General features: G+C 42.1%; 1 protein-coding gene and 1 non-coding gene across 2 annotated transcripts in view; one reads left to right on the plus strand and one right to left on the minus strand.

The window, feature by feature from the left end:
• Positions 1 to 25755, minus strand: part of ADCY10 (adenylate cyclase 10) — a 90576-nt gene that overhangs the window by 5682 nt on the left and 59139 nt on the right. Inside the window, exons 21-30 of the mRNA XM_024116686.3 lie at positions 19773 to 19842; positions 18724 to 18955; positions 16720 to 16827; positions 16030 to 16211; positions 12366 to 12522; positions 10130 to 10334; positions 9955 to 10051; positions 9304 to 9419; positions 8354 to 8471; positions 6255 to 6450 (exon numbers count right to left, since the gene is read on the minus strand). Of these exons, the coding sequence (XP_023972454.1) occupies positions 6255 to 6450; positions 8354 to 8471; positions 9304 to 9419; positions 9955 to 10051; positions 10130 to 10334; positions 12366 to 12522; positions 16030 to 16211; positions 16720 to 16827; positions 18724 to 18955; positions 19773 to 19842 (1481 nt within the window). The remainder of the gene's footprint in view (positions 1 to 6254; positions 6451 to 8353; positions 8472 to 9303; positions 9420 to 9954; positions 10052 to 10129; positions 10335 to 12365; positions 12523 to 16029; positions 16212 to 16719; positions 16828 to 18723; positions 18956 to 19772; positions 19843 to 25755) is intronic.
• TRNAR-CCU (transfer RNA arginine (anticodon CCU)) lies at positions 19170 to 19242 on the plus strand. The gene has a single exon. It is a non-coding gene; the product is annotated as a tRNA-Arg (tRNA).

Consider the following 25755-nt stretch of genomic DNA (forward strand, 5'->3'; position numbering starts at 1 on the left):
AAACAGTGACAGTTTTACTTCTTCTTTTCTGATTTGGATTCCTTTTATTTCTTTTTCTTCTCTGATTGCTGTGGCCAAAACTTCCAAAACTATGTTGAATAATAGTGGTGAGAGTGGGCAACCTTGTCTTGTTCCTGATCTTAGTGGAAATGGTTTCAATTTTTCACCATTGAGAATGATGATCCCTTGATCATTATGTAGTGACCTTCTTTGTCTCTTGTAATAGTCTTTATTTTAAAGTCTATTTTGTCTGATATGAGAATTGCTATGCCACCTTTCTTTCAATTTCCATTAGCATGGAATACCTTTTTCCATCCCCTCACTTTCAGTCTGTATGTGTCCCTAGGTCTGAAGTCAGTCTGTTGTAGACAGCATATATATGGGTCTTGTTTTGCATACATTCAGCCAGTCTATGTCTTTTAGTTGGAGCAGTTAATCCATTTACATTTAAGGTAATTATCCATATGTATGTTCCTATTACCATTTTCTTAATTGTTTTGGGTTTGTTATTGTAGGTCTTTTCCTTCGCTTGCGTTTCCTGCCTAGAGAAGTTCCTTTAGAATTTGCTGTAAAGCTGGTTTTGGTGGTGCTGAATTCTCTTAGCTTTTGCTTGTCTGTAAAGGTTTTAATTTTTCCGTCGAATCTGAATGAGATCCTTGCTGGGTAGAGTAATCTTGGTTGTAGGGTTTTTCCTTTCACACTTTAAATATGTCCTGCCACTCCCTTCTAGCTTACAGAGTTTCTTCTGAAAGATCAGCTGTTATACTTATGGGGATTCCCTTGTATGTTATTTGTTGCTTTTCCCTTCCTGCTTTTAATATTTTTTCTTTGTATTTAAATTTTGATGGTTTGATTAATATGTGTCTTGGCTTGTTTCTCCTTGGATTTATCCTGTTTGGGACTCTCTGCACTTCCTGGACTTGATTGACTGTTTCCTTTCCCATATTAGGTGATTTATTCTGACCAAGACGCCATCCCTTGAGCACCGGCTAAGGGATTATTCAAATAAGCAGTTAAAATGCTGTGGGTAAGTTTTCAACTATAATCTCTTCAAAGATTTTCTCAGTCCCTTTCTTTTTCTCTTCTTCTTCTGGGACCCCTATAATTCGAATGTTGGTGTGTTTAATGTTGTCCCAGGGATCTCTGAGACTGTCCTCAATTCTTTTCATTCTTTTTTCTTTATTCTGCTCTGTGTTAGTTATTTCCACTTTTTTTTCAGGTAGGCTGCCTATTTCCTCTTCATTTGTTTGGTCTGTTGGGCTTTTACCTTGCTCCTTCATCTGCTGTGTATTTCTCTGTCTTCTCATTTTGCTTAATTTATTGTGTTTGGGGCTTCTCTGGTGGCGCAGTGGTTGAGAGTCTGCCTGCCAGTGCGGGGGACATGGGTTCGGGCCCTGCCTGGGGGATCCCACATGCCACGGAGTGGCTGGGCCCTTTCGCCACAGCTGCTGGGGCTTGCACACCTGGAGCCCATGCTCTGCAAGACAGAAGCCACCGCAATGAGAAGTCTGCCCACCGTGACGGAGGGTGGCCCCTGCTCGCCGCAACTGGAGAGAGCCTGCGCACAGTGGCGGGGACTCAGCACAGCCAAAAATAAATAAATAAATGCATTAAAAAATTAAAAAAAAAAAAAACTTTAAAAAAAGAATTAATTGTGTTTGGGGGTCTCCTTCTCACAGGCTGCAGGTTTGTAGTTCCCATTGTTTTTGGTGTCTGCCCCCAGTGGGTAAATTTGGTTCAGTGGGTTGTGTCGGCTTCCTAGTGGAGGGGACTGGTGCTGTGTTCTTGTGGATGACGCTGGATCTTGTCTTTCTGGTGGGCAGGACCATGTCTGGTGGTGTGTTTTGGGGTGTCTGTGAACTTAGTATGATTTTAGGCAGCCTCTGTGCTAATGGGTGGGGTTGTGTTCCTGTCTTGCTAGTTGTTTGGCATGGGGTGTCCAGCACTGGAGCTTGATGGTCATTGAGTGGATCTGGGTCTTAGTGTTGAGACGGAGATCACTGGAAGAGCTCTCGCCGATTGACATTACGTGGGGCCAGGAGGTCTCCGGTGGTCCAATGTCCTGAACCCGGCTCTCCCACCTCAGAGGCTCAGGCCTGACACTTGCTGGAGCACCAAGACCCTGTCAGCCACATGGCGTAGACAACTGTGGTAAAAATCTGGCTGGTATCTTGGATTTTTCTTTGCTGGGCGATTTATCCTGAGCAAAACGCCATCCCTTGAGCACCAGCTAAGGGAGTATTCAAATAAGCAGTTAAAATGCAGTGCAGGCAACATGGGAACGAGGATCCTCAGGGAGAACACAAAGCAGGAACTTCTTAATTTCTCCTAGAAAATGTGGAAGGGATGTGAGATCTGAAGGAAGAAGACATGGCCAGACAAACAACGTTGAAGAAAAGCAGATTATATATATAAAGGCGCTAGACAAGGGTGGATGGCTGTTGCAAGAATTAAAAATAGTTCTGAAAGTTTGAAGAGTAGATTTGGGTAAAGGGAGTTAAAGAAAATCTGGAGATGAAGCTGAGGTGACATGCAGATGCTCTATCTTAAAGGGCTCTTTTCAATGACATGATTCTTTTACATCAAATCTCACAAATTCAAATGCTGACAGAGCTGGACAAGAAACATAAATAAGAGGCTGAATGTAGCAAGATAAGAAGCAGAGGGGATTATGTCATACTGGAGAGGGTATGCCCTAAATGTCACCCCTTGTCAATTCCAGCCAGTAGCTGCCCTTTAGGATTGGGGCCTAGAGTCACCAGATACTCCAATTTTTAAAAGAAGAGTACGAAATTCAGATTTTTTTTTTAATGTGAAAGTATCCCAGGGACTTCCCTGGTGGTCCAGTGGTAAAGAATCCACCTTACAATGCGGGGGATATGGATTCGATCCCTGGTCAGGGAACTAAGATCCCACATGCTGTGGGGCAAATAAGCCCATGTGCCACAACTACTGAGCTCACATGCCTCAACTAGAGAGCCCGTGTGCCACAAACTACAGAGCCCACATGCTCTGGAGCCTGAGCGCCACAACTAGAGAGAGAAAAACCCTCATGCCACAACTAGAGAGAAGCCCGTGTGCCATAATGAAGAGCCCATGCGCTGCAATGAAAAGATCCCTCATGCTGCAACTAAGACCCAACGCAGCCAAAAATAAATAAAATATCTTTAAAAGAAAAGAAAAGAAAAAACAATCCCAATGTTTAAATACACCATTTCTGACTTAACCAATATTTTTGAAAGGCATATGATTTTTATTTTCCCCTAGTTTTTTAAATACTATAAACCTGAGATCAACATCTTTATAGATAAATTTTTGTTTGCCATCTGATTATTTCCTTAGGTTAGTTCCTAGGAGGAGAATTAAATGATGTGCATATTTTAAAGATATTCATGCATTTTGCCAGAATGCTCTCTAGAAAGTTTATGAGAGTCCTTCAGCGTATGAATGTGTCTTCTCTCATGTCTTTGCTAACTTGATGGTCAACAATACAATGTCTTTTTCTTTTATTGCATTTACTTCAATTTCATAGAAATGGATGGAAACATTGAGTTTTCCTGACTAACCTGTTACATGTTTATTTTGTCTATCAATTATTTATTCAAGAAATTAAACATCTACTGTGTGTAACCAAGCAGGACCCTATGGGGCCTTCTCGGAACAGACCGCTCCCACCGTGTCCTCTGCCTTCCTCTTGTTTGTAGAAAAGCTGTAGTCTCCCAGGCCTCCCCTGAGGCACAAAAGCCTGGCTCAAGAATTAATGATTGAAAGGATATGACCACGTAGTGACAAAAATGGCAGTTGGGCCAGGAGCACTAGTAACAATTTAAACAGTACATCAGCCATATGGCAGTCACAGAATCTTTAGTTCTCTATGAAGTAACTAGATAACAGTACCTGTTGCACACTTCCTGAGTTGTTTTATAGATGTTAGAAGTTAACTACTTAATGACCATGAGATATAGCCCCCAGACCTACTGGAGCCTGAGGATTGATGACGTTAATCCCTGTGACACTGCCCTGTTACCTCACCATCAATCAGTCAGAGAAATGTGTACAAGCTGATCACATACTCTGTGAATCTTCTCCCTCACCTTGCCTTTAAAAATGCTTCCCTGAAACCTTTTGGGGAGTTTGGGTTTTTTGAGCATTAGGTGCCCCAGACTCCTTGTCTGGCACCTTACAGTAAATGCTGCACTTTCCTTCACCACACCTGGTGTCAGTAGATTAGCTTTACTGCATGTGGGAGAACGAGCCCAAGTTTGGTTCAGTAACATGTGTAAAAGGCATTGCTCTGTGTACTGTGGGAGATACTAAGTTTGATTTTGTGGTCTTTTGTGTTCTTGTGTTCTTTCTACTCCCCACCTCTACCACTCCCTCTCATTCCTGGGCTTCCCAGCCCCCATCCCCTTCTGGAACTCAAATCACAAACTCCTTGAGTACAAAGACAACATTTTACACATCTTTGTTGTAATCCCAATAGCACCTATTGTGTTTTGAACCTGTACTGTCTTTGGGATAGGTTAGTTTTGTACTTTACTACTCATTAAATATTTTATCCTTTACTACTCATTAAATAAAGAGGTGCTTTCTTTTAATCAGCTGCTAATTTATCTACCTGGATTTCCATATATCAGGTTGGTCAAAATTGTGGTACCCCTTTATTAGCACTGAATATTTAAAAGTGATAATGACAGTCAACTCATATGTCATACGTAATGTGCCTGGTATTTGAAAGGAACAAGAGAATGTTGGAATAAATTAAATCATGTTTAAGATGGTAAAAATCTATTTTTTAAAACAACATGAAGTTAAGCGTGTTTTAAATCCCTCACAAGTAATTTTCTTAAGGAAAGACATTTGCTCCATCAAATTACATGAAATAAATTACATAATACACATAATAATTACATAAGTAATTACATAAGTAATTACATATGTAATACATAATAATTTCATAAAACAAAATGTTTTATATAATCAATTTCCATATACTGTGTGAGAACCAGAAGAATGTTTTATGAATCAGAAATATAAATACATGTTCTATGTCAAAGAGTACATACCTCTAAGCAGTGATGACAGTGAACTTGTGTGTTTTTGGAGGCGGCAATTTAGTTAGCTGGTGTGAACAAATTGCAGGAAGAGATGCTGAGGTTGAGTGTGCTATGAGAGTGGAAGGGAGTGGGCTCCCACCTGGGCAAATTCAAGACTTTTTTATCCAGCAGCAGTGAAAAAGACCCAGCCCATAATAATGCCTCCGAAGATTAAATGAGCTATTATTCTTCACCAGTCTCAAGATGCCTTGTTTTGAAACATTTTAACATCTCTGAAATAGGGATGTGCCTTAAAATCATCAGCATCTAGATTGTGCCAACAACCTGAAGGAACCTGCAAGCAGGTTCTTCCCTAGATCATGAGAAAATACCTCAGCCAACACCTTGATTTTAGCCTTGTAAGACCCTCAGCAGAGAACCCAGCCAAGCCCGTCCAGACTTTTGACTGCTAAGCTGGGAGATGAGAAAAGAAGTGCTGTCGTTTAAGCCCTTAAGGTTGTGTGTACTTGGGGACATAGCAATAGTAAAGGAATTCACCTGCATTCAGTTTGTAAGAGAACAAGGCAAACACTTGTTAAGACGACCCTGGAGGTTCAGCCCTTCATTCTCTTAGGGGGGTTTGCCCATGCTGGGCTGTAGACTCTGGGAGGCAGGAACCAGGTTTAATTTGCTCACTCTTGTATCCCAACACCTAGTACCAGGTCCTTACTAAGTATCAGCTGAATGTTTTAAATTGCTGTGTGCAAAGGTTTATCTACCAAGATGTTTATCACAGCAACAGCAATAAAGTACTACAGAAAAATTCTGTCTAAGAATAGTTTGGCAATATCATCTAATAGTATATCTAAAAGATAAAATACTAGGCTTCCTTTTAACTAGTGGTGCAGAAAACAATTTAACGGCAGGGAATTACTCATAAATATATCTTATTTAGTAGCAAGTTTAAAAAATGGAAATGTATGCACACACATGGAAGAAAACTTGGAAAGTGATATCTAACTATGTATAAAGTGATTATCTCTGAGTAGTAAGGTTGTGGGCAATTTATATTCTAATTATGGGGAGGGAGTGGCCTTCCAAAACTTAAACTATAAAACACATGTAACTTCTGTATTCAGAGAAAATAATTATCACCGGAGGTATAGAAAAATTCATTTAAGGCATGACTTACAGGGGAAACCAGAGAAGAGGCCTTACCTTGAGTAGGTCAACTCCACTGTCCTGAGCATTCTCTGATTGTTCTTCAATTTGCTTTTGAAGGTAGAGAACTTGCCCTTCCATGTACCTACTGAGGCCTATGCAGTAAAGAGCTGCTGGGGTTCTTCTTGACACTAGACTTTTGGCTCTGTTGGAAAATATGTGAAAGTTGTCCCACTTCTGAAGTCTGGCATACCTGTATCACCACAGAAGAATAAGAAAAATCCCCATCACCCTTGGAATGGGCTGGTTTCCTGAAATGGGTCTCTCTAGAGGTGTAGCTCCTAGTACGTTGGTCTCTGGAAGCCTGCCACTGGCCTATTCAGGGAAAATTATGTGATATGGAGCAAGGACAGAATAGAATTTTTTGATGATTTCAAATGAAGATAATAGGGGGGAATACTTGGGCAATATTAGCTACCATTTAATTCTTTGGACTTTTTAAAATGAGGGAATTTCCTGGAAGTCCAGTGGTTAGGACTCCTCACTTTTACTACCAGGGGCCCGGGGTTCAATCCCTAGCCAGGGAACTAAGATCCCACAGGCTGTTCGGTGTGGCCAGAAAAAAAATGAAACAGATCAGGCACTTGGAGCTATAAATTCTGGGGCTTGAAGAAATTGCTCTGATTTCAAAGAGAGATAGCCTGGGCTGATACTACTCAGGGTGTGGGCCACAGACAGGCATCATCAGTACCATCTGAGTGCTCCTTAGAAATGCAAGCTCTCTGGTCCAACCCAGATCTACTGAATCAGACAGACTCTGGGGATGGGGCCAGAAATCTGAGTTAACAAACTCTCCAGATGATTCCTATGCCCATAAAGTGGGAGCAGTATTGGCCTAAGCTACAGCTGTTGCAAGAACTCTTCAGGTAAGGTAGAGTAGAATAAGAAATTAGGGTGATTTGGGGACTTTAGATTCCTTGAACTTTAACTCACAAGGGCAAATTAATTTGACTTTGAACTTTCATTTCTTTAGACTTTAGCTGGCAAGGGTAATTGATTTTTTGGATTTTAATTTCTCCCAATGAGTTTTATAATAAGAGGAGATTTCTATTCAAATTTGAAACTGCTCTAGTTTGTGGCACTTTACATAGGAATGTCTTCATATTATCATTTAACCTCATCACAAAACCTTTAGATACTGGACAACACGACTGCATATATAATTTGAGATGGGAAGTGGAATAGGGAATGACTTTCAGTCTTGGGGATGGCTGTGGAAGTAATTTATTTAATGTTCTGGAGCATTACTGTCCATCTACTTCCTTGAAGCTAAAGCCATAGCTACAGGCTTATTGAGTTTAAAAAATGTAATGGGTTAAAGAGATTAAGCCTCAGGCTTAATAGGTTAATGGGGATACAGGAAGTCTGCTTCTTCCACCCTCCTGAAGTTCCTTGCATGTGAGGGAGCTCCACTGGTGCAAAGCTCCACATTTCTTTCCCTGCCTTACTCACTCCTCCAATGACAAGGGGTGACTTAGTAGGCTGGTGACTTTGGGACAGAAATTAGGCAGGTGTAGCTCTCTTTCATCTTGAGAGCCAGTGAGACCCACGGGGAGCATGGTACTTCCTGCCTCAATGGGGTGGGGAGGGGGTGGAGTTTTCTAGAACTGCCTGCTGCTGACGGGTAAGTCTAATCCTGGGGTTCAGTATTAGGAAGCTCACTTGCCTGCAGATACAAGCCATATCCTCCAACATCGGCTCTATTAACAATGATTATGATTCCATCTTGGGGGTGGGGAGGGGGTAAGTAGTGCTATTTATTAGTCTCCCTCAAACCCCCAACACTTCTCAGAAGCAAGTACTCTTTTCTTATTCATCTCTGTATTAATACTGCACACTATGTACGCAATAAATGCTTGTTGCATTGAGTACAATTTAAGTGGCATCGCTTTACTGGCCTCAGTTGAGGGGGATGAACTAGGTGATCCCCAAGGTGTTTTTCAGTATAAATCTGCTCTGTCACTTTTGATCTGTCTTAGGTATAAATTAAAAGTACTTTCTCTTTCTTTTCTTTCCTTTTTTCAAATCTCACAGAACTCTTCCAGGATTCAACATTTTCAAATGTGGGAATTCAGTGGTATGCAACACATTGTTACCAGATAGCTATACATGAGTAAAGTCCCAGGAGGATTCCACTTTGGAACTTCAGTATTCTGTTGTCTTCATTTTGGTGTATGAACTCCAAACATTCTTCAAATGACCTATAAACAAAGCCTAAAAAAGAGAGAAACAGGAGAGCTTGGCTGGTGGATTGGGGGTGGAGGGGTGTTGTCTTTCTGGCCTAATAGCTCCCAGGAGAATTTCCCACTGTGAGGACAGGCCTCAGTCTCTGATTACTTTATGAATCCAAAGGGTCCCACGGATTACAACAACCAGGTGACTGCACTGCCCTGTGTTTGCTGAGCCCCTGCTTTTGTGGAAGTTTATGTGTATAAGATACAAGTCCATAATATCAACTAGGCAGGACTGGGGTTTAAACCAACCCTCCCTCCTTGAGCCCAAGGAATCAAGCCTCAGCGCAGCCTGGGACTTCTCAGTCTTCGCGTTCACACTTCCCTTGCTGGCAGCAATATCCACATCCCTCGTTGAAAATATGGCTGGGAAAAAGAATGCCCAGTTTGGCCGCTCTGGTTTAATATGTACCCTGAGGCCCGCCTACCTGGTGTAACATGAAGGTTGTCAGGAAAGAACTTGTTTTCCAAATCACTAACAGCTGCCAGTGCCTGGAACCCTCACCTCACCATTAGCAGCCCTACCCTTCATTTTCAAGCAGGAAGTCTCTAAGTCTATCCTGCTAAAAATTAAATGCCCTAGTAGAAACCACATAGTAAGATACTATCAGTCACTATCACTTGTGTGACAAATGATCTGACGCTTTAACTGGCAGCTTAAATTCTAAATTCTCTTCCTTGTTGGTTCCTTGCAATCCTCGCACCTTCTAGCCAGAAACCCAGTGGTCTCAAAGCCCTAGCCCTGTCACCTGCCACACCACACCAAGGCAAGTGTTATTCCCCCAGTTTCTTATAAATTCTAAGGCCATGCTCACCAGAATAAAGCATGATGTCCAGGCAGACAAAATAGAAAAATGCCTTGCTGAAGATATGCTCTTCTGCTACAGAAAGATCCCACAGCCACCCCAGCACCTGGATCAGTTGCTTGTATCTATGGATAAGAAAATGTGGTAGGATTAAAAAATAGGGCGTGGGGAGAGAAGGAAGTTCAGTCTTAGTCTCAGTCCTGCCCAGCCATTCAGGACCAAATACAATTCTTCGACAGACTTCAAACCCACTCCTAAATCTCAAGTTGGCTCTCTGTTCAAACTGTTCTTTCCTGGACCTCTCTATCAGGGTGGCCAGAGTCAGGCCAAGTTGGCCTGTGCCTCTGGTCCTGGCTGCTATTCTCTGGGCATTTGCCTCCCCTGTGAGACTGTTCCCTTTCTTCCACCTGGCAGTGGTGGAGGCCTGATTCCCACAGTGGGGCTGTCTGACCCTCCTCCAGTCACTGGCCAGAGCAACCAGGTTAGAGGTGATGCCTGTGAAAGAGTAGTGGTATCCCAAGGATGATGATTATCAGTTACATCTGCTTCTGGTAAACCTTACTTCCTGCCCCACCCTATGGCCGGGGTTAAGTAAACCCATAACATTCCATTAATTCGGCTTTCTTCCTCTAATTTTGGAAAATGCCTTGAGATAAATACCTGTTTTTCAAGAAGAGGGATTTACAAAGCCAGCAGAGGACCAGATAGTGTTTGTTGGGATTACGAAGCAATGACCACATCTTGTGGGCTCGAGAGCCTGGGAAGAAAACAATTCCAGTATATTTCTGGGCATTACTTGTATCTGCAAGTTCTTTCCTGACCAGCCAGGGCTTACCTAAGTCAATGGCCAAGTCCAAGTGACCCATTAGGAGCTTGATATAACCGAGTGTATCGGCCACATAGGTCATGATTTCAACGCCCTCGCGTTTCAGGGGGAGGTTGAAGATGTGCTCCATGGTCATGACCTCATATTTGAACCACACGCCCTGGTAGCCGGCTAGATGGTGGTACAGTGAATAGTCCAGGTAGGCCTTAATGATCTGAAATGGCAGCAGTGGAGGAGAAGAGGAGAGACGGGGCAAGACTGGGATGGAACCCGAAGCAGAAAGCCCAGGATATCACCAATCATCTGCCAGTAAACATGGATTTATTAAGCTTGGGAATGGAGCTGGACATTTGGCAAAACCATAGGCTTAGATACAGAAATTAAGCTGAGTTTCTGCCACCTATTTAATAATGCATGATCCAGGACAAGCTCAATGGCCCCTTTTGCCCACACAGGGTCCTTAAACAAAATATAAGGATTTTAATTTTTGTGAAAAATAAAAGCAATAGCTTATATGTGTGGATATATGACTGCATACCAAAAAGCCTGGAAGGATTCATTCCAAACTACCAAATAGGTAACTGTAAAAAGCAGTTACCTATTTGTTGCAGTTGGAGTAGAGATTTGAGGGACTTTTTACTTTATGCATTTCTGTGATGTTTAATTTACTGTTATAACAAGCATGTATTGCTTTTGTTGTTTAACAATAAAGGAAGGTTGGTTTGGTTTTGTTTGCTTTCAAAAAAAATGTTAAGGACTAGTTCTAAACTTAACTGGGAGATTGAAGAGAAGTTGGTTACTCTTAAAACAACTCTTCAATCTGGTGATGCTGTCATCGTTGATATGGTTCCTGGCAAACCCATGTGTGTTAAGAGCTTCTCTGACTATCCTCCTCTGGGTCGTTTTGCTGTTCGTGACGTGAGACAGTCAGTTGCTGTGGGTGTCATCAAAGCAGTGGACAAGAAGGCAGCTGGGGTTGGCAAGGTCACCAAGTCTGCCCAGAAAGCTCAGAAGGCTAAATGAATATTATCCCCAATACCTGTCACCCCAGTCTTAATCAGTGGTGGAAGAACAGTCTTAGAACTGTTTGTTTCAACTGGCCATTTAAGTTTAATAGCAAAAGACTGGTTAATGATAACAATGCATGGTAAAACCTTCAGAAAGAAGGGAGAATGTTTTGTGGACCATTTGTTTTGTGTGTAGCAGTTTTTCAGGAAAAACAGTGAAAGAACTTGAAATGGGCCAAAACAAAAAAAATTCAGTGGGTGTCCTGTCTAGCTCACTCATCAAGGTTACTTCTGCCTTTCACTGCGTTTGGGAAACTGGTAGTAATGTAAATGATTCTTTTTCATAGAAATAGAAATGTTCGGTGGAATACAAGTGATTCTATTCTTGCCCTGTGACTAGACTAGTTTTGTATACATTCATAAATTAAATTCTCCTGGGAACCAGTTGTAACATCTTACTAGTTCTCTCACTAACTTTAATGAGCTCAATAATATCTTTGATGCGTGTTCTTTTACTTTTACTTTTTTTGGCCATGCTGCGCAGCTTGTGGGATTTTAGTTCCCCGACCAGAGACTGAACCCGGGCCCTCGGCAGTGAGAGCACGGAGTCCTAACCTCTGGACCGCCAGGGAATGATTTTATCTTTTTAAAAGAATTATCCTTTTACATTTTCCTTTTTCACCCTCATTCTCTTACAAGTACAATGTGGAGTTTTCCAAGGGAGAATTATGTGACATTACAAGGAAGTGAAAGTAGAAGCAGATTGAGAATCTAGCTGTCTTCTGTGAAGTCAGACATTAAGGTATTTGCAAAAATGTAATACATGCCATTCTTCTCACAAAATATTTTGTTTGGGAAAATAGAGTTTTTTTCAATGAAAATGTTAATTATGTTCATATGTCATGGGTTTATTTTCTCTAAAAAATATTTTTAAAGTATCTCAGTTTTTGTTTCTTATATGACAGTATCAATAGATATACCCCATAAAAATACATGATCCCATATAAAAAATATAAATATATAAACCCATATAAAAAGCTATTTAAGGTCCTCAATTATTAGGAGTATAAGGGGATCCTGGGACCAAAATGTTTGACAACTGCTACCCTCAGTGGAACAATCTAGTCTGGAAGGTTTTTATTAAATCTTCATGATTTTGAATTTTGATTGGCTTTCACTAGGCTTTTCTCTCCAAATGAGATTCAGAAACGTAAAAAGCAGCTACAAAAATACCCTACCTGGAAATCATCTTGAGTTTCCAGGGCAGTATTCACTTGCATCAGAGCTGCCAGGTGGCAATAATACTTGTAGTGAAAAAAATAATTTAAGCTATAGATCTGCCACAGTAAGGAGAAGCAAGTGGTTTGCTGGTAAAGTTGCGCCAGCCTCTTCTTCCTATTAGATAAAGTACACACATGGGACATAAGAAGAAGGTATCGCCACCAGCATGCTTGAGGGAAGCGCAGGGGCAGAGTCCTCACTACTGGCTTGGGGGTCAAAACAGACTTGAGTTTGAGGCCTGTTTCCTTTACATGGAAATTAACATGCACGTTAAATTTTTTTTTTCAGTTTATTGACACAGTTGATTTACAATGTTGTGTTAATTTCTGCTGTACAGCAAAGTGATTCCGTTATACATATGTATATTGATACATTAGTTTTTAAAAATATTCTTTTCCATTATGGTTTATCACAGGATATTGAATATAGTTCCTCCTGCTATACAGTAGGACCTTGTTGTACATGCACATGAATCTTTATGAAGCACAATTTTTCCACCGGACAATGGGGACCATAATACCTACTTTGTGATGATTGATTAAGGTAATTGATGTAACTCACCTGTCCCCCGTCAGTTCATTGCCATTTAAATGAAATTATTTAAAAAGCACATTTATATCATTTTATCACATTTGAGACTGATGACAACCCCATAAGAAAGGAAGGAATAATTAACCCCATTTTACATGAGCAGAAGGTGAGACTCAGACAGGTTAAGTAATTAAGTCAAAGTCACATAGCTAGAATGTGATGGTGCCAGGACTCCAGCCTTGGCCACCTCCAGCCCGGCCAGTCCAGTGTGTCATTTCTTCTGTTACACATGGTTGTCAGGAACTAGGTCTCAGCTCAATAAAGGAAATGAGCCTTTATTTTATTTTATTTTATTTTTTTTGCGGTACGCGGGCCTCTCACTGTTGTGGCCTCTCCTGTTGCGGAGCACAGGCTCCGGACGCGCAGGCTCAGCGGCCATGGCTTACGGGCCCAGCCGCTCCGTGGCATGTGGGATCTTCCCGGACTGGGGCACGAACCCGTGTCCCCTGCATCGGCAGGCGGACTCTCAACCACTGCGCCACCAGGGAAGCCCCGGAAATGAGCCTTTTAAACAATCCCATTCTGCTGTGGTCTGAATGCATCCCCCAAAATTCATAAGTTGAATTCTAACTCCCAAAAGTGATGGTAATATAGTAGGTGGGGCCTACTATGGTAGGTTATGAGGGTGGAGCCTTCATGACTGGGATTAGAGCTCTTATAAAAGAGACTCCACAGAGTTCCCGGCCCCTTTCCACCATGTGAGGATACGACAAGAAGTCTGTGACCCTGAAGAGGGCCCTGGCCCAGCCACGCTGGCACTAGGACCTCAGACTTCCAGCCTCCAGAGCTGTGAGCAATAAACTTCTGCTGTTAATAAGGCACCCGGCCTGTGGTATTTTGTCACGGCAGTCCAAACAGACTAAACCACATTCTGACAATGGAGTGGAATGTCCCAGGAGCTGGTGAACTTCCTGTGCTGGAATTATTCAAGGAAAGGATGGCTGACTACCTACCGAGAATGTTTGGGGTCTCAGCCTCAGCATTCACAAGTCATTTAACTGGTAACGTAGCCCCCAATCTTCTCTATTTGTGATAAAAATGGGATCCTAGGGCTTCCCTGGTGGCGCAGTGGTTGCGAGTCCTCCTGCCGATGCAGGGGATACGGGTTCGTGCCCCGGTCCAGGAAGATCCCACATGCAGCGGAGAGGCTAGGCCCGTGAGCCATGGCCACTGAGCCTGCACGTCCAGAGCCTGTGCTCCACAACGGGAGAGGCCACAACAGTGAGAGGCCCGCGTAGCGCAAAAAAAAAAAAAAAAAAAAAAAAGGGATCCTAAACTGGCTGCAATATTAGTAATATAACAAAGCCAAGAAAACAAAATATAACTAGAAATAACTATCAAAAAGCAGATTTTAAATAAAGATGAGAAGAAAGGAAGATATCCTAGAGATTCTTAAAGAAGAATTCCAGGTACTTTCAGTTTAGACATTGATGGCATTCATTCTGTTGTGGAAATTATTTTTTAAAGTTTCTAAGGAAACATGGAGAAGGTAAAATCCCTTATAACATAGGGAGTTCACACAGCTGTAGAAATTCTGACATTAAATATTGTTTCTTAATGTCCTTATTTTTGAGATGAGAACCTTTTGACTGGACAGCATTTTAAGCCAATTGTTCTGTAGTTTCTTCCTGATCATCACTTTTTCACCTTCTCCTCTTGTGCAGGTACTTCTTATTCCTTTTACAAAATGTGGCTGTACATTAAGCTTGTCAGATTTAGGGAATGAAAATATGGGATGCCAAGTTAAATCTGAATTTCAAAACAATTCTTTTAGAATGCATATGTCCTAAATATCTTGTGTGATATAAGATATACTAAAAAAAATCATTTATTATTGATCTGAACTTTAAATTCAACTAGGCATCCTTTATTTCATCTGGCAACCCTCTGTGTGACCCAAACTCCAATTCTCTCCTACCTCTCCGAGAGATCTCTGCTGAACTTCTCCCCACCCCTCCCCCTCCTGGTGTCTCCTGAGGCAGCAGGCTTAGATTCTCAGGAGCCTGTCACCAGCCTGCAAAGGAGCTCAGCTGCACCTCATTTCCATCCCAGCCTCCCCCATAGTCAAGGGAACACTTTCAGGAAACTGGGGAAGGCAGTTTTTGGTGGGGTTGCCAAAGAATTGCAGCAATTTGCCCATAGAAATAGATACTTGTATCTCAGGCAGAACCTGTGGGAATATTGCAGCTGGCCTCTCCCAAGATGGAAGAGATCTACTGCCAGCTCTCCAGATCCCCAACTAGGTGGCATCTCTCTTGGTATGAATTGCTAGGTAGGTGGAATACATTTTTAAAACTTTTATTGTGGAAAATTTCAAACATGCACACACAGTAAAACAGAAAAATATAATGAGCCACATGTACCCAGCATCCAGCTTCAGCAACTATCAACATTCTTATTACATCTGTCCTTCTACTCACTGTTTCCTTCTCCTACCCCACTTCATTATTTTTTTATAGTTCTTTTATAGATAAAATTCACATACATTGAAATGTACATATCTTAATGGTATAATCTTGACTGATGGATACCCCATGTAACCCACGTATCTATATAGAGTTACAAAAATGGGTGGGCTGTTTTGTCTTTTGGCAGATGTCTTCAGGACCTGCCAGTTTTCTTTGGGGCAGGGACAATACCCAGGGTTTTAGCACTGAATTGGAAGAGGACTTGTGACTGAGGCTCTAGGAACAGGCGGTGTAGATTCCCATTGGAACATGGATGGCCAGAGGGGTTCATGGGTAAGATGAGTGGGGAGGGGTACTGGAGCTCACCTTGCAAAGGGCTCCCTTAAGGTTTTGTCACCTGAACTCCCTTTGGCAAAAGCTGCCTGTTAAGTTGTTCTGAGGCAACCCAGCCCTGGCCTGGGAGCCCTGCTCCCACTCATCCCCTCCCACACCAGGGAGCCACCAGGACTCCTTGCGCCCGCTAGAGGCCCAGGCTTTGGGGGCTGACTGTTGGACTATGTGTAGGTCTCTCTCCTCTGGGGAGTGAGATGAGACACCCAGCTCTCCCCAGCTCCTTCCTTACCCTGGAGGTGAGCTCTCTTGGGCCTGCTGATTCTGATTCACAAAATGAAAGTGTCTGTTTTTTTCAACATGAATCTGGAGAAACAAGGAGATTAAGTTGTAAGGAAAGATTCGATTGAGGAGCTTCAAGGCCTTCCTCAGCATTTTCTTGGCAAGCACCATCTGGCCCATGTTGAAACAGACCTACAAGGAGAAGAAAGGGGAAGAAAGGAAAAGAAGAAAAGCAGTGATTCTAGGCTTGGTTGGTATGTTCCAAAAATACATAGTTAAGGAATCTTATCCAGAAAAGGTCATTTAAGTCCCAGGAACAAAATCTCCCAGTGCCTGGCACAATCTGAAATGTTTATTGGATGTATCTGTGGAAGGATGGTTGAATGACTAGGACTTTGCATCCTCATTGTTCATCATCTACCTCTGAGAAAATGTTTACCTATTCCTGTCCATTTTGGGAGGTTGTTACAAAAACATTTCATAAAGCTGTCAACTGAGAGGCTAAAGAAGATCTTGCTGCAGACAAGTGATGGTGAGGAGGTTTGAGGCCCCAGGGCTTGGGGTTCTGGAGTCTTGGGAAAGATCTGTGGCAGAGGATGGGAGGAGGATGTAGAAGGTATAGGGATAACTTCTACTACTCCTTCTACGTAAAGCCCCAGTGATAAAGAACAGATTAATCACGTTTCTAATTGTTTCTTACCTGACCTTTGAGGGTAAAAAAGGTAGTCCACTCAAAAGTCTTACTCCAAGATTTTTCCTTCTTGAGAATTTTCAGCAACCTCTCTCCCTCATTCAAATATATGTAAGCCTGCAACCAGCACAAGGCATAGAAGGTATTGAGTCATCAGGGATCGGGACCACAGAGGGGCCATTGCCCCAGACTCTACTGAAGGAAGAGAAGCAGGACCACCCAGCCCCCACCTCCATCTCTTCCTTCAGCTCCTGATCAGAGTCCTTCAAACTCTAGACAGAAAGGGTAGGGAAAGTTCCTGCTGAAGATATGGGTCATCTTCATGTCCCTCTTGATCCACTGAATCTCTCATTCTAGAGGATGAATCTAGAAACCTCGTCCTTTCCTCATGTGGTCATGTAAGTCACCTTACCTGAAGTTTTCCCCAGGGCAATTTCCCTCTTTGAGTAATTCCATCGCCAACCTCCCTATTTCCAACAGTGAACTCATGGCTCCTGAGAGCATCCTCACATCTATGACAAGCCAGCCTCTACTTTTGGAATGAGTTATGAACCACTCCCATTTCTTTTGCCAGGGCCATCGTTGGGAAGTGGAAGAGGAAGGTAAAGCCCTGAGCAACCTTCCTCCCTTCATCTTCAATGTCCTATGACATCGTGAAGAGAGTTTTGGCACTTGTAAACACCAAGGCAAGCTCAGACTTGAAGAGTAAAATAAGGTGAGGCACTGTCCCCAAGTCTCATGCAGCCTAAGGCATATGTGTTGGATGCAAAAAGAGGGAGACAAGGTTTCTTTGCTGGGAGACGGGGAAGCAAATGGCACATTTTGGGACCCTGCACTGGGGCTCTGCTTCCAATCATTGTTTTCCTGAACATTCGTCACTCCCTGGATAATGAGATGAGGGTGAGCACAGGTTTAGCAAGTTAGCCCCCAAGGCTGCCTAAACCTTCTCTTCCTGGTACTCACTGGCCACATCACTGCCTTCTTCACACATGTGTGTAAAATATGCACAGGAGCCTTTTGTTCATAAATATTTGAGAGAACCACAGCTTACTGACATTTTTAATGGTTTAATTTTAAAATTTTATATAAATCTAAGGTGTGGACTTTAATTAGGCCACAACTGTAAAATCTGAAACAGTCCACAAGTGCAGACATAAAGGGTGGCAGCCATGGCTACTCGGGCCTGGGAGGCTCTGCCCAGAAAGTCATTTCCTCAAATGAGTTCGTGGAAGCTTAGTCAGCCAGCTGCTCTATGAAAAGTGATCTAAGGTCAAATAAGTTTGAGAGAAAAAATATGTCCCAGTCCTAGCCCAACCCTCTGGGAGATTTCTATGGATCTTAGCATATTAAGACCCTGAAATATCTGTAGTACAGAAATCTATTTAGCTTTATTCAGCTCAGCGCTTCCCAACTTACTTAACAATAAATTCTTTTATTTCATTATATGTATCAAATCCCCACATTTCTAAGGGCATATTGCCCTGGAAGGTTATTTACAATTACCCTAGAGAAATATTCACTAGGGCTTTGGTGGCCTAAAGGTATGTATGATAATTTAGCACAAGTTACATCAAGACCAAAGTGAGTGAGCCCCTTCAGGGATCACAAGACTAAAACTAGATTTGTGCTTATTCAAAGACCTACAGGTATTTGTGCTGACAGATATTTGGGGAAGACAGAGAGCAAATGCGGCTGGGACATTACTGAGGAAGACTCTACTGAAACTGAAGAGTTGAAACCAGGGTCCCATGTAGGTAGACAATTCATAGCAAGTTTCTAATGATGGCAGTATTTTAAATGATGTATAATGGTAGTTGTGGTTTGTTCTGACCTTTTCACAATCTCAGATCATTTCCTTTCTGAGCAATTTGATTTTCAAAGAAGGGGGTGCTGCTCAGAATCAAGAACATGAAGTAATAATAATAATAAAAAAAAAACTAGAGCTTTCTTTCTGGTCCTGTGGGCTGTAGGTCTGTCTCAAAGGTGGAGGGGATCTGGGCAGAAACAGCTTACCATATAATTATCACCCAAGATGAGATAAGCAGACGCAAGTTCTAGGAAGTAATATAAGGCTTTGTTGTTTTCTCCCAAAGCCAGAAAATGGTGAGCCAGAGGCATGATGACAATCTCTAGGATTTCCTCACACTGGCAAGATTCCAGAGGGATGATGTCATTCTCAGATGTCCTCATTTTTGATATAATGATGTCAAAGAAACTCAAGATCTTTTCTCTTATTTCTTCAGAACTGTCCAAATGCAGAAATAAATAGGAGTAATAATTTGTAGATATAGTATAGTGTTTGATATGAAGATATCTTCAAAAACAAATAAAAGAGCAAGGTAAGAAAATCTAATGTAGATTTCTTCCATTTGGCGGTGGTTTTAGCATCTGTAAAACAACTCAGGAAGTGTGCATCAGATACTATTATCTAGGTACTTCAAAGAGGAGCTACAGGGACTTCCCTGGTGGCACAGTGGTTAAGGCTCTGCACTCCTAATGCAGGGGGTCCAGTTTCGATCCCTGGCCAGGAAGCTAGATCCCACATGCATGCATGCTGCAACTAAGGAGCTGGTGAGCCGCAACTAAGGAGCTGGTTAGCCACAACTAAGGAGCCCACCTGTCACAACTAAGGAGCCTATATGCTGCAACTACTGAGCCCATGTGCTCTGGAGCCTGTGTGCCACAACTAGAGAGAAGCCTGCACACCACAACGAAGAGCCTTCTTGCTGCAATGAAAGATCCCGCATGCCACAACTGAGAAGCCCGCCTGCCGTAACTAAGACCCAGCGCAAAGAAATATGTAAATATTTAAAACAAAACAAAACAAAACAAAACCCAAAGAGGAGCTACAGCAGAGGATATGGGGGAGGGGGGGTCTGTCCTGGGAAGGGCCCATAGGTTCCTGCTCCATTACATAACTACTGACCAAACTCACCACACACATGCTCTGATTTGTGCCTAAAAGACCCAGAGCACTGACCAGACAAATGATTCTAACAGTGTTCTGAATTTAATGCCAGTTGTTCATGCTCTACCTCCTAAACAATTATAGAAGCCTGTACCTGAGATTTTCAGAAAATATTTCAGATCTCTTAGAAGTCTCTGTTCTGGAAAAAGTGATCTCTTCTTCAGCTGGAAAATAAACAAACAAGTGAGTTGTATGGGTCATTGAAATGTTCATGTGGCAGAGATGTCTGGTGTCCTGTGTAGCTTCCTGTTCCCCTTCCACGACAAAGTTGTTGTTGCCCAGCCAAGATCTACATTTTCCAGTCCCCACTGCATCTTAAGTGAAGACATGTGTTTAGTTTGAAAATGGGAGTCCATCAGAAGTAATATATGTCACCTCTGAATTGAGATGGTTAGATATCTTCACCACCTTCTCCTTCCACAGGAAAACAAATTAACTGTGGTTATCTAAGGGATAGCAAATCTACAACATAGTCAGGGAGGCTGGGTCCCTGACTGACTGTGTTCAAGGCTATTTGACAACATTCTCATTGGATCATTAACTGGGCAGAAAAAAACTGTCATTCGATGGTATTAACCCACTGAAATGTTGGGGTTTGTTTTAGATGATAACATTATCCTAACTAATTTACCTTTCAATAATTCAAACTATGAATTAATGATGCTGAACAAAGCGATGTCAGCTTCTAATGGAGAAATACAGACAATTAATGGAATACCCCAAAGGGCTAACTTAAGGGCTGAGAGCCTTGAATTTAAAACCTTCAGTCTATCTAGACTTCAGTAGGTTAGAAAATTCCATAATGATCTTAAAACAGAAAACAAATGAGGATTGTTGAAATCTAGCCACTTCTCCATTCAGGGAGAAGGAAGAATCCTAAAGAGGGCAAGGGACTTGTCTCAGATCATATATCTGTTCGTGATGGAAGTCTCCTGACTCCAAGGTGAATGCATTACTCCACAGATCTTTTAATTTATAAAATTCAGTTTCAGCATCTATTGATACTTATCACCTTCTTCTGAAAACTTTCTGTGCCCTTACCCCATAGAATTAGTACCCCAAATTGTGTGTGCCCATTGACCCCATGCAGACCTCTATCATCATCCTTTATCACACTGTATAAAGATTAATTTGCCCACCTCTCCTAGTCTGCTGTCTAGTTTATCTCTAGTGACTAGAGGCTGAATAAATTGAATTATGCCTTTATCCTCCTATTCCTCTAAAACTTTCTTGTCAGGGTTACCAGTGACAACCAAGTTGCCAAATCCAAAGGTTACATCTTTGTCTGCATCTTATTACACCTCTTGGCAGCATTTATGACAATTGACCACTCCCTTTTTTCACCGGCTTTCATAATACCCATTTCCTTGTTTCCCTCCCTCATTGGCTGCTCACTTTGCTGGCTCCTACTTCTCTATCAATGTTCCAAATTTTGGTAAGCCTCAGTTTGACTGTGGGCTCCTTTCTCCATCCAAATTTCTCCCTAGATAATTTCACCTGCCCATGACTTTAAATTCTACCCATATGACAATGACTTTTGGTTTTACATCTTTAAGACCTGACATCAACCCTTACCTACCGACTCATACATCCAAGTGTCTCCTTGGCAGCTACCACGTGGATGCCTAATTGCAAAATTAAAATGATCTAAACAGAACTCTTGAATCTCTTTTCCACAAACCTATATCCACCAATGTTTCGCCTGTCTTAGTAAGCATCACTGCCATATTCATCTCCTCAAGGCAAAAACCTAGACGATGTCCTTGATTCTTTTCGTTCCCTCACCCCATCCCCATTCAGTCCATCAGAAAGTCCCATTATGTCCACTCCAATACATATCTGAATCCATCTTCTTCTGTCAATCTTCTCTATAGCACCACCCTTGTCCATCACCAAATTTCATCTAGACAAGTGTGAAAAACTGATCTCCCTCCTATTCCTATCCTCTTCAATCGGTTTTCTATAAAGAAGGCAGACTACGCTTTTAAAAACATGATTCAGGACTTCCCTGGTGGCACAGTGATTAAGAATCCACCTGCCAATGCGGGGGACACGGGTTCGAGCCCTGGTCCGGGAAGATCCCACATGCCGTAGAGCAACTAAGCCCATGTGTCACAACTACTGAGCCTGAGCTCTAGACTCCATGCTCCACAACGAGAGAAGCCACCGCAATGAGAGAAGTCACTGCAATGAGAAGCCTACGCACTTCAATGAAGAGTAGCCCCTGCTCGCCACAACTAGAGACACAAAAAAAAAAACAAGCTCGCACACAGCAATGAAGACCCAACGCAGCCCAAAATAAATAAATGAATAATTTTTAAAAAATGATTCAGATCTCAGTGGCAGAAACTGCTTGTTTCCTATCTCAATTTCCATTGTCCCTTTTCTTCTTAGTAATAGAACTCAATTTTACTTGGGGAAGCTACATTTTCCAAGCTCCCTTGCAACTGGATATATAGCCATGTGACGTATTGTATTGTATTGGTCCTTGAGATATAAGGGGAGTATTGGGTAGGAAGAATTCTAGAAAACTACTGAAAAAGGAAGGGGTATCCCTTTCATTTTTTGGTTTCTATTCTCCTCCTTCTAGTGTTAAATGTGAACATGATGGCTGGAACTCCAGCTACCATTTTGAACCATGGATCTTTGATGATCATGAAGCCTCCATACCAGTCCCAGTGATGAGACAAGCAATTTACATAGAGAGAAATACATTTAGGAACTTTAATGATAAATTTAAGCCACTCTAGCTGGGTCCTTGTTATATGCAGCCAATACTAATTCTAATCAATACTTCTCTAATGTGTTCTAATCCATTTGGAATACAATTCAGAATATTTCTCAGGGCCTCCACGTCCCCCTGATGCTTCTATTAATTAATTTGTTTATTGTCTATCAGCCTCCAGTAAAATTCAATATATGAGAATAGACACGTCTGCCATTTTCACCACTATATCCCCAATGCCTAGATCACTGCCTGACACATAATAGATACTCAATAAATCCGTGTTTTATGAAAAAAAAAATCAATGATTAAAAATAAAATGCTATTACTTCCTCAACATCCTATATGTTTTGTTTTATGTTTCAAATTGTAACAGTGAAAGAATGAGTTGCAGCGAAAAGCAATATTGGCTAAATAGAGCAAATAAAGTCAGGATATATAAGATATGATTTTTTGCCATATCATTTACCCCTTGGGTGAATCATATTATTTTTAGGTCTCAATTTTCTTCATTTATGAAGGAAATATATTAAAAGTCCCCTACTTCAAAGAGGATCTGTAAAAATCAAAAGAAAAGAAATATACGGCATGCTTGTAGGTTCTCAGAAGAAAGGAGAAAAGCAAAGATAGTACTTGCTCATCTGTGGTTTCAAAGACTCAGAAATAAGACTTCAAGTTCAAGATGAAAAACTGACCTCTTTTATTTATCTCCTGACCTCCAGGTCCAGCACATTTTACCCCATTAAAACAAGAATAAAATAATTTTTAAAAGCATAAACTCACAATATACAGAATGGAAGGGGTCAATTCCTATCTTAGGGCCATTACTCTGGCCCTCCCCTCTGCCTGAATGCTCTTCCCCAGCCATCCATACAATAAAATCCCTCACTTCCTTTGCCTTTCCATGAATCTTACCTCTCACTGAGGGCTACCCTAATGACTCTGCACTCCTAATCTCCCTTGCCCTACCCAACATTCTTTTCTGGTTTTCTCCTTGGGATCACTTATACATACTACAGAATTTACTTCTTTGTTAATGTTTTCTCTCCATTGTCTGGTCCTCCCCAATAAAATGCTGTTTTGTTCCCTGATGCATCTAAGGTGCCTAGAGCACTGTCTGACATATATCAGAAACCCAATAAATATTTGCTGAATGAGTAAATGAAACATTAAATGAGATTTCAGCACATGTCAAGAAGATCAAGGAATCAGAAGAGTGCTCCCTGAAGAATTAGGTGGAGCAAGTGGAACGAAAGAGCCCAGGAGGGAGCCCATGGGCTGTCAATCCTTGGAATGGATCAAGAGTCAGAAAATAAGTTTTTAGGAAGGACATGAGGATTGATAGAGAATTGAAAAGCTAATCAACTTCCTCACTATCTGATTCATAGCTAATGCTGTGTCCTTGAACCTCTTATGATATGTCCTTCTCCAGCATTTCTTAAAAGCATACCTCATGGACTTCCCTAGTGGCACAGTGGTTAAGAATCTGCCTGTCAATGCAGGGGACACGGGTTTGAGCCCTGGTCCAGGAAGATCCCACATGCTGCAAAGCAACTAAGCCCGTGAGCCACAACTACTGAGCCTGTGCTCTAGAGCCCGTGCTCCACAACAAGAGAAGCCACCACAATGAGAAACCAGTGCACTGCAACAAAGAGTAGACCCATTCACCGCAACTAGAGAAGGCCTGCACGCAGCAACAAAGACCCAATGCAGCCAAAAAATAAAAAATAAAATAAAAATAATTATATAAAAAAAAGCATACCTCACACTTTGGGAGATTCAGGGGTAATGGACAGACTGTCCAGCCAAGATTGAAGCAGGATATTATAAAGAAAGACACTGCAAAAAAAAAAGTTTCCTAGAAACTCTAGGAAAAACAAACTTCTGTTAAGAAATTTATTCACAAAGAGGAACCAAGATGGTGGAGAAGGACATGCTCTCACTCCCTCTTGTGAGAACACCAGAATCACAATTAGCTGCTGGACAATCATCAACAGGAAGACACTGGAACTAACCAAAAAAGATACCCCACATCCAAAGACAAAGGAGAAGCCATAATGAGATGGTAGGCGGGGTGCAATGACAGTAAAATCAAATCCCATAACTGCTGAGTGGGCGACTCACAGACTGGAGAACACTTATACCACAGAAGTCCACCCACTGGAGTGAAGGTTCTGAGCCTCACCTCAGGCTTTCCAACCTGGGGGTCCGGCAACGGGAGGAGGAATTCCTAGAGATCAGACTCTGAAGCCTAGTGGGATTTGATTGCAGGACTTTGACAGGACTGGGGGAAACAGAGACCCCGCTCTTGGAGGGCACACACAAAGTAGTGTGCGCATTGGGACCCAGGGGAAGGAGTAGTGACCCCAGGGGAGACTGAACCAGACCTACCTGCTACTGCTGGAGGGTCTCCTGCAGAGGTGGGGGGGTGGGGTGGGGGCTGTGGCTCACTGTGGGGACAGGGACACTGGTGGCAGAAGTTCTGGGAAGTACTCCTTGGCGTGAGCCCTCCCAGAGTCTGTCATTAGTCCCACCAAAGAGCCCAGGTGGGCTCCAGTGTTGAGTTGCCTCAGGCCAAAAAACCAACAGGGAGGGAACCCAGCCCCACCCATCAGCAGTCAAGTGGATTAAAGTTTTACTGAGCTCTGCCCACCAGAGCAACAGTCAGCTCTACCCACCACCAGTCCCTCCCATCAGGAATGAAAGAACAAGATAAAACCTCCCAAAAACAACTAAATGAAGTGGAGATAGGCAACCTTCCAGAAAAACAATTCAGAATAATGATAGTGAAGATGATCCAGGACCTCGGAAAAAGAATGGAGACAGAGATCGAAAAGATGCAAGAAATGTATGACAAAGACCTAGAAGAATAAAAAGAACAAACAAACAGAGATGAACAATACAATAACTGAAATGAAAACTACACTAGAAGGAATCAATAGCAGAATAACTGAGGCAGAAGAACGGATAAGTGACCTGGCAGACAGAAAGGTGGAATTCATTGCTGTGGAACAGAATAAAGAAAAAAGAATGAAAAGAGACGAAGACAGCCTAAGAGACCGCTGGGACAACATTAAACGCAACAACGTTTGCATTATAGGGGTCCCAGAAGGAGCAGAGAGAGAGAAAGGACCCTAGAAAATATCTGAAGAGATTACAGTCGAAAACTTCCCTAACATGGGAAAGGAAATAGCCACCCAAGTCCAGGAAGAGCAGAGAGTCCCACACAGGATAAACCCAAGGAGAAACACGCTGAGACACGTAGTAATCAAATTGGCAAAAATTAAAGACAAAGAAAAATGATTGAAAGCAGCAAGGGAAAAACGACAAATAACATACAAGGGAACTCCCA

The sequence above is a fragment of the Physeter macrocephalus genome, chromosome 4, assembly GCF_002837175.3.
Source record: "Physeter macrocephalus isolate SW-GA chromosome 4, ASM283717v5, whole genome shotgun sequence".
Classification (NCBI taxonomy): domain Eukaryota; kingdom Metazoa; phylum Chordata; class Mammalia; order Artiodactyla; family Physeteridae; genus Physeter; species Physeter macrocephalus.